We start from the raw sequence: 9,281 nt of genomic DNA on the forward strand, positions 1-9,281 counted from the left end.
GACAGACCCAAAATCGAAAAAAATGTATCGAGAGTTGGTTATGTGTCTTTCCAAAGGAAAAAATGTATCTTCGTCGGATATATCAGGAACTAATTATGTATCACGATAGACCCAAAATCAGGATTTCAGTAATTATGCAAAATGTCAGAGTTTTCTGTAATTAAGCTTCAAACTGTGAAATTTATGTTGTTTACCCGTTAATTAACCACGGATTAATAAATGTTCTTTCAGTTTAACTAAAAGAAAATCACTGGAACTCATAGAAACTCATTACAGTAAAATGGCATATGTCGTCGTCAATCTCAAAGGTCTCCAAGTGATATAGCGTAGTTCAAAGATGAGAAGCACCAGAAAGACACTAGGACATTTTTTTTGTTTCTAACAAGGTGTTAAAAGAGAAATTATTCGGTCCTAAGTGTCGTCAATCTTAGCAAAACTAAATAATGTAAGTTGGATGTGAAGGACTTTGATTTGTTAGCAAATAGCGCATCGATTCTCTAAAATCAATATAAGCAGAAACAAGAAATTACTGGTGAGAAAGATGCATACATAAACTATAATGGTCATTTTCTTTCTATGAATTCCTCGCTGTAGAAAGTACATTATCCTAAAATTCACATATGTATTCAAGTATCCAGTATCCCCTTTGCTTCTCAAAGAATAAGCAATGAACATATCTTAATATGGTAAAATTAACTTCTGGCCCTGACAAGCTCAGTGGTTGGGGCTAAATACCCCAACTTCCTAAAGAATGGACGCACACACAACAGATGCATTATGTGTTACTTACGTCAGAAGAATCTTCGCAATTCTAGCAGCTCCACTATCTACATATGTTTTATGATTAAGGAATGAACTTCAGACGAACCGCTGACAGAGATGCCTTGACAAAAACCCACTGTCATGAAACAATGCTAGCAATTGTGAAGCAAGGGAATCAACAAGCATGCCACTGAGTATCTCTTGAACTTTTCAGTCAAGTTAAATCACACTCCCGAACAAATGGCTCCTGTAATACATTACATGTCACATCAAGTAGTGCGGCGACTTGGTCCACAAAAAGCACTTCATTCCACTTCTTGTGGTCCAGCAAACTCATAGATCAACAGTCAGTTTAACTAATAGGATATTTCATAGGAGATCATGGTTTAATCTGTCCAAGAAGGTTGCTGGTATAAAGAAAGAGATATAAAGAAACCTGTTGACCAAGACGAGCAGCAAAACTTCCTGTCATCTATATATTTGACATCGGCACCAATAAACCAGGAGCCAACACTGACATCATCATGTGCATAAGTACGGAGTAGGGCTCTGCAATTCGAACCAGGGCTTACTGTTTTTAACATCCATCCACATTCCGTAGTGCTGAATGCAATGGAATGAGAACTCACCTATTTATTGAAATGTATCTAGCCAATGCTTGGGATATTACAAACAGCTCTGTAGAAGCATGACGAAAGTACCTAAAAGAAAGAAGCAACAAATGAACTTTGCCATTTTGGTAATCTTTCATAACAAAGAAATAATATATATTCCAACAAAACAAAAATATTAGCAAAACATGAAACAACGTTGGTATATAGAAGGGGGAAAAACTTAAGATTTGCATTACGGCAATTATGGTACTTGAAAGTTGGCTTCAGCTTCAGCTCCTGAAGCTATGATTTAAGTGAATGGCTATTGGCCCATCAATGATTTTTATGCATTTTTTTTCAAGTACGATTTTTTTGCATGTTTGTACATATAACCCCCTTTCTATATATTTATTTTTGGGGTTTGAGAGGAAAGATGGCTTCCAAAGCTCTAATTTTTTGCATGTTTATGCACATTAACCCCTTTCTATATATTTATTTTTGGGGTTTGAGAGGAAAGATGGCTTCCAAAGGTCTAATGAGAATCTCCAAATTTAGAGAAGACAAAGCCGCTAATAAATTCTGTTAAGAACAGGTCACTGGAAACTATGCTAATCGTGAAATAACGAATGTGATAATTGTTGATTTGGAAATTTTGGCCTTCCAAGAAGATCAGGTAACTGGAAGATCAATTTCTGCAGTCTAGCTCCAAGTGAAACATGCAGCAGAGCAAGAGAAGTTCTAACAGACAAAAAAGACATCAATCCCCTTTCAGTTACACTGAGCCATAGTCATGTAAGTAGTATATAAAATAAATTGTAACTCAAGTAACACAGAGACACGTAAATGCACTTCCTTAAAAGCACTAGAGACTCACGTTTTTCCATCTCCAAATTTCCACCAATCTGGTTCATACCATTTGTGGCCCCTGTCAAATCAAACAAATACTTGATCATACTCATAAAAGATGACCTCGTCAAGCACTTTTATGCAACTATTTCAGTTCAGATTAATATTATCAATAAGTTGAGTTGTTCAGTCACACTCACTGTTCAGAGAAAACTTCGCCTGATTTCATGCACCCAATATATGCACGAGGGACACTCACATACGACGCAAGTGCATTTCTCAAAGAATCTGCACAATTGGTGCAGGTTACTGAATCAATATTAACGTGTTGACAGATGCCAAAAAGCAAGTATTTGTATTATAATACCCATATGTTCTGGCAAAATTCTTTAGGGGGTCGTAGTAGTTAGCTTATAGTCTTAGCTTCTCATTGAACATACCAAGGTTTACAAAGACATTGTCATTGACTTTCGCATAGTAGTCAGCAGTCCAGCTGTCTGCTGCATGTGCAAAAAATAGCTTTGTTTTCTTTGGGAGTTCTTCAGGAGCCTCAACATGATTTTCCTGTCCAAACAAATGACATTGTCAGCTAAATTCTTCTCTGCATGGCTGAATTTCTCAAGCTGGGCAGACAAATTGGGTATTAAAAGCAAAATCTTTTGGTTCAGACTTGTGGAAAAAGTATTTGCAATTTATAGAAAATAAAAGTTGCTGCATGCTAGTGGCGTAAGTATGTTTTTTCATTGTGGTTCACCTTCATATATTTCATGATCTATATCATGCCAGTTATAGCAGTCCTAGGGAATTTCTATTATCTATGTTGGACATTGATCTGTTCATATCTGAAACGAACAACTAAATCAAGGAAATGAGTTCACCTCAAGAAAAATCTTTGATTCTGCCAAAAAACTAATCTAACAACTCACAAGCATAAAAACTAATATACTAATTTAACAACTCATGAGACATATGAATAAAGCACAAGCTTAACAACTCACAAGAATAAAAAAATCATTAGTTTGACTGTTTTCACTGTCAATGCTCCTGTCCAAGCTGTCTCCACGATTAGCACTGCAAATTGAGGTGCAAGTGTAGGAAACCAATGAATAAATACTCACAATGAAAGAAGCAATAACTATAAGAAAATACCTTCTGCCAATGACGAAACGTGGAACAATGCCTTTCTCTTCTTCCATTCTTTTCAAAGCCGCACCTGGATGTAGGAAAATATGTGAGAAGAATCTAGGACAATGACTTGAAAAATCTTCCATGAACTTTCTAATAATTACTCTTAAGTCAAATTGTAAGTGCTGGAATCATAAGATAAGTTCCCCACTCTAAAACAAATCGCTTCTTCCATCATGAAACCCACCTCTTGTTTCTAAGTCATCCCAAAAATAGTTTCCATTACTCAAAAAGGCAAGTTCTACCTTGTTATATGATAAAACCAAAACAAAAAAAGGAAACTACACAGTTGTAGTTTACCATTTCTCAATTCAGTGTTTAATTATATTCTTGAAATTCTAGAAAGCCACTAGAAACTCCTACATGCTCCCATTCACTTCTCCTCCCTTGTAAAGATTAAAAAAATGTCCATTTTCATTATTCTATTAATAGTCTTCCCAAGATAAGTTGTAGTATTCCATTTCTTGTGGATGGGATAACAAGAACATGTATGAGAATAAGACAAGCATCACGATTATGTGAAGAACGAGAAAGAAATTATCAATAAATCATAAAAACTGATACTCTACCAGTTGACATCCATGCCTTCCTTATAGCATCTCTATCATTTTTGCGCCCAAAACTTGTGAAAATTCCTATTACTATTACTGGACCCTTTTCAGGAGTTTTTTTCATATCTGATGACTGTTTGGAGACAAATCCTTCCTGTCTAGCAGCTGCCAGTTCCATCTCTAGGGCAGATAGTTTCTTCCTTTGCTCCCTAATAACCAAACATTCTTAATTAAACTAGTCAATTTTTGTTAATTATGACATCAATTAACACAAATTGAGAGGGGAAGATTTTCGAACCTGCACTCTATGATTTTTAATGTGTCTGTAACAGATATTGCAGAGTGTCCCTGGAAATTAATCAGAAATATTAATTTCCTCACGAAGCACAAAAATCAAATTGAGTGTTTGCTCAAGAATGGACGTCAAACTATGGTAAGAGAACATTTACTTAATTAGCCACAAACCAGAGAAGAGGACTGCATATCTACAGCTAGATATTATGCATAAAATGCCAAACCTAAAAAAGTCGGACAAGGACTACTCTTTGAGTTTAACATTTTGAACGCTAATCATGTAGGCAGTAGGACAATAATGATACTTTTTTCACAAGCCTCCCAGTGATCTACTAAATGATACATGTGTCAATAAACCACTCTTATACAACCAATTTGAGATTACCGCTCAAAGTTTACATCAAAATTGAGGGTTTACTCGAGAATGCAGGTAATCTGTTACTTGTAGTACTGTCTTTGTTATCTAGAGAGGAAATCTGCATAAAATTCCAAACCTAATTAAAGCAACGAGGCTCTTTCTCTAAATTTTACATATTGTCCACCAATCACATTGGACAATAGCCACTCATTTTCAGCACAATCTGCCAAATAATCCACCATATGATAACGCATTCGCAACAAATTCTTCTTATTTCACAAACTCAATGACCGATAATCCGATATAGTAGTTGGTGCAACCACAATCACATACATTCAACCTGAACCATATGAACAATTTCTTTTTTCTTCCAAAACTTTAAACTCCTATTCATTAACCTCATGTAGCCAAGATTTGATTCTAAATTAATACTAACTCTTACATATTAAATGAGTTTCTTAACACAGATACGGAGTTTGCACAAAAGTCATAGCGATCCGCCAAGTGGATCCAAAATCTAATAGTCTTTACATCAGTCCAAACAAAACCACTAAATCCAAGAAAAAAAACAAAAATCAGTACATACCTGACCGGTAATTCTATCGAGCTCTTTCGTTAAGTAAACCCTGTTCTGTGCATCCTGCCATAACCTGCACCACAAAAAAAAGGGGGTCAAACCAGCGCAATTCAGGGAACGTTTGCCGGAGAAGCCGGAAAACTCACCGGCCGGCGACATATAAGGAAGCCATAGTAGCAAACATGGCAAGCATTAGTGATGAAATTGGGGATCGCACCCCAACTCCTGCGAACCGGGCATTGGATCCCCGGCTCTGCATTATTATTATTATTATTATTATTATTCTCAAATCTCAAATGAAGGAAAATAATACTTATTATAGTTTGTAAATGTGAGGGATGCAACAATTGGGAGTCCAAATGGTTGATGTACATTGACTAATGACTCACAGTGAGTCAGTGCGGTTTCACTTTGGCGTCGCTGTGAAGGAATGTTTTTCAGTTTGGGACGTTATGTGAAGAATTGGGAATTTAGGTGTAGCCTGGCGGGTCCCTTTCCGATCTACCGTTCAGATTTCATTTATTTCTGTTCCGTTATTGCCACCAGAGTTCACGAAAGTAATATCATTCCCCTCTTCTGAAAAATAACTAGTTTAGCTATACGTGCAATTATTTAAAAATAAACGATTTTATTTGTCGCAAAGATTTTTAATAAAGTACAAAAAGTTTAAATCACTTCTCAAGAATTTTTTATATTTTAATATAATAATATAAATATAACATATATTTTATTAAAAGCACATATATATATTACCATGAGAAACTTCAATAAATTTAATTTTACAAAATCACTTCGATAATATAAAAGAAAATATTCAGAAATTAATAAATAAAAAATGTTGACAATACGATAGTTAGTGCATAACATATTATGTACAAAATTAATTACTCCTTCAATCCTTTGAGGTTGTTGCTTTACGTTGAAAATATTTATCTCTAAAATCAACAATAAATATTTTCATATTGAATATATACAATGTAAAATTTAAATCAAGTAAAGTCATCAAGCAATAATTATCTAGAGAAAAAAAATAGAAGAGAAAAGTAAGAAAAGCTTAAGGAGTGGGCTATTATGGAGAATAAATCACATAACATTTGCAAAGTGATTGAAATAAAGTTTTTAATTGTGTTACATAGTTTAAATAAATATATAACGTAAAAGATTTTCAAAAAAAAGGTCATTGTTGTTCTTATTGGAATCTAATATTATTAGTAATATAGAGGATTATTAATTCTAGTACCACCTTGCTATTGTCCGCAATACACCTACCATATCTTCCTACATTTCTCTTCCAATGTTTCTTTTTCACATATAAGGAAAAGAAATTCACCAAAAGTAATTTCCTTAATATTTTTTATCATATATTTAGGAATTTTTATTTTATCAAATTTTTTATTAATTGTCATTAATTCTAATGACTTCTAATAAGAAAAGGTTTGCTGTAATTATTTAATTAATTTTTAAATTCTTAAATATTAAAAAAATAGTAAAAAGACATTTTTATCTAAACCATAGACTTTTAATGAAGGACAAAAAGTTCAAACAATATTTTTAATACCCTTCGCACTTTTAATATTTTATATATATTATATATATAAAAAATATAAATATAAATATAAATTATAGATATAGATTATAGATATATTGGTTCCTAAATTTTTTTCCTAAACTTGCCATAAGTGCTTTTTTTAAATCTAAATTTTGGTTCTTATTTTTTTTTTTCGTTTCCATACATAGGGTTTACCCTACAAAGTTGCCTAAGACTCCTAACGATAAATTTTGCACATTACAAATATTTAATTCCATTTAGGTATGCGATTTTTTCATGTTTCTTTTTTTTTTTTGCTATATTCTAAATACTTGAATAATAATTTAATGATAATTATTTAAAAAAATAGTGAAAAAATAATTTTGTCTATTGGAGAGTATTTTAATGAAGGGATATATATATAACCACTAAATAACAACTTAATTGTACAACATCCTCACTTTAATCTTTCATCAGATTTGTTAACATCTCCGTGAAGTGTTTCCTTCATCTGCATTTCATAGAGTATATGTTGACAATTTTTTTATATGTACTATCAACATCGTGTAAACTACCACATATACACCCTTATTTCTAGTCAAATATACGTGCTTTGCACGTGTGCTTCATGTCAAGCCATATATGAAGTATTGATATCTTGATCGTCTCCTACGATGTGAATTATCACATCACGAATAATAATAAAAAATAATAGATAGTAATAGATCAAAAATTACAACAAAACAAATTGATTAAACTTAACCTTTACACAAAAATTCCTCAAAGTCAGACCGAATATTCATCTACCACTGTAAACTCAACAAAATAATACGATAATCAAGATATCATAACAATGTGATTAAACCTTAAGAAAAATTCTTAAAGTCTGACCAAACATTAATCTATCACTTGAAAAAACAACAAATAGTAACAGAACAAAAACTACAATATTCGAAAATATTACAACGATATCATCAAACCTAACCTTAATGCAAATTTCTCAAAGTCCAAGGAAACATTCATCTACAACATAGACTTGAATATAACAGAAACTACAAAACAATGCGATAATCGAGATATTAGAACAATACGATTAAACCTAACCTTTTGTGATTATAGATGACACCTTTAGAGCTCATAAAAAAACAGTTATTAGAATATCTCTGTCAATAAATTTTACATTATGGATGTTTATTATATTATTGTAGAAAAGAAATCTCCAATACCTTTTCCTACAAAAAAGGATAATCTAAAAATGGAAGATTTTTATTTTTATGTTGCGAAAGGAAAAAAAATTAATTATGATATCAAATTAATACTATAACATAACTTTAGAAAATTGTTTTTTTTCCTCAAAAATTTAAAGTAACGTGTTTTAATTTTTTTTCCTTAAAAAATTAAAATAAGTTGTTATTTTTGGAAGTTTAGGGTAATTTTTCGGCTTTGTTTTTTAAAGGAAAATTTTCAAAAGATTTTACCATATATTATAGAAATTCTTAATTTTAAATATTATAATTTAATAATATAATAATTAAAGAAAAATAATAAAAAGACGATTTTGCCTAAAGCACAAATTTTTAATGAAGGGCAAACGTGTGAAGACCCTTAGAAAAATGATTTGAACTTTTTACCCTTCACTACAAGACTCTTCTTTTGACAAAATTGTCTTTTCACTATTTTTTAAATTTATTATTTAATTATTTTTTATTATAACAAGACTTCCTAAAATATATGGGACTACTAAAATATATGGTAGGAGAATTAATTAATATTTTTGTTTCTACTAGACTTCCTAAAATATATGAAACTCCTAAGATATATGGTAGGAGAATTAATTAATATTTTCTTTTCTATTGTTCAATTAGAAAAATACTCCTAAAATAGGACGGACATAATTTTATAAATATTGAGATGTACGTTAAACTAGAGAACAAACCGGTTTGTCTATTGGAAGAATATGATTGAAGTTCATTTAACTTGATTCGATTGCATGTCTAGATTGATGGATGCTTAATTTTCTAATCCTCAATTTATTCACTGTTTTTGTCACTGTTTTTGTTAGCATAATAGAATTCAACATTTGCGTATATATATATATTTCTTTGTTTTCATTCAAAATCATTCTTTAGGGTCAAAATTTTCGCTCAGACAAAAATTAGTTGGATCAAAATTGAAGTTTTATGATCACTATTATATTATTTTTTTTATAGTTTACAGATCGTAAATAAATGTTGGTTGGCTTTGAAGAATTTCTTGTGTAAAGGTTAGGTTTAATTGTATTGTTTTGATATCTTTATTATCTTATTGTTTTATTTTAATTTACAGATGCTAGATAAATGTGAGTCGACTTTGAAATTTTGTTTTAGGTAAATGTTAGGTTTAATTGTATTATCATAATATCTTTATTAGTTTATTATTTTGTTGTAGTTTACAGTTCGTAGATGAATCTCGATCGGCTTTGAGAAAGCTTTGTGTGTAAGATTTAAGTTTAATTGTATTGTTTTGATATCACTTTTATCGTATTATTTTGTTACAGTATACATGTGATAGATAAATGTTGGTCGGTTTTGAGGTATTTTTTTTATGT

General features: G+C 31.4%; 1 protein-coding gene across 4 annotated transcripts; it reads right to left on the reverse strand.

Moving 5' to 3' along the window:
- Window positions 1-546: 546 nt before the first annotated feature.
- LOC107863176 (hydroxyproline O-galactosyltransferase HPGT1) lies at window positions 547-5,718 on the reverse strand. Of its 4 annotated transcripts, XM_016708985.2 has the most exons (12): window positions 5,313-5,714; window positions 5,176-5,239; window positions 4,236-4,285; window positions 3,956-4,146; window positions 3,351-3,414; window positions 3,200-3,272; window positions 2,642-2,765; window positions 2,402-2,489; window positions 2,230-2,280; window positions 1,392-1,463; window positions 1,199-1,311; window positions 547-1,009 (listed from the first exon to the last, which is right to left on the reverse strand). In XM_016708985.2, the coding sequence occupies exons 1-12, from the start codon at window positions 5,423-5,425 to the stop codon at window positions 987-989; spliced, it is 1,026 nt and encodes a 341-aa protein (XP_016564471.1). In that variant the 5' UTR covers window positions 5,426-5,714; the 3' UTR covers window positions 547-986. The 4 variants fall into 4 exon arrangements, with proteins under 4 accessions (XP_016564471.1, XP_016564472.1, XP_047261573.1 ...); XM_016708986.2 differs by having other exon boundaries at window positions 3,200-3,414; window positions 5,556-5,718; XM_047405617.1 differs by having other exon boundaries at window positions 3,200-3,414; window positions 5,480-5,718.
- Window positions 5,719-9,281: the final 3,563 nt, after the last annotated feature.

Source organism: Capsicum annuum, unplaced genomic scaffold, assembly GCF_002878395.1.
Source record: "Capsicum annuum cultivar UCD-10X-F1 unplaced genomic scaffold, UCD10Xv1.1 ctg80413, whole genome shotgun sequence".
NCBI lineage: Eukaryota > Viridiplantae > Streptophyta > Magnoliopsida > Solanales > Solanaceae > Capsicum > Capsicum annuum.

Coding starts and splice junctions, on each gene's coding strand:
- LOC107863176 (XM_016708984.2), bottom strand. CDS start 5,425: ATGCAGAGCCGGGGATCCAATGCCCGGTTCGCAGGAGTTGGGGTGCGA. Junction 4,286..5,175: donor TCGATAGAATTACCGGTCAG/GTATGTACTGAT, acceptor ATTAATTTCCAG/GGACACTCTGCAATATCTGT. Junction 4,147..4,235: donor TTAAAAATCATAGAGTGCAG/GTTCGAAAATCT, acceptor TTTGGTTATTAG/GGAGCAAAGGAAGAAACTAT.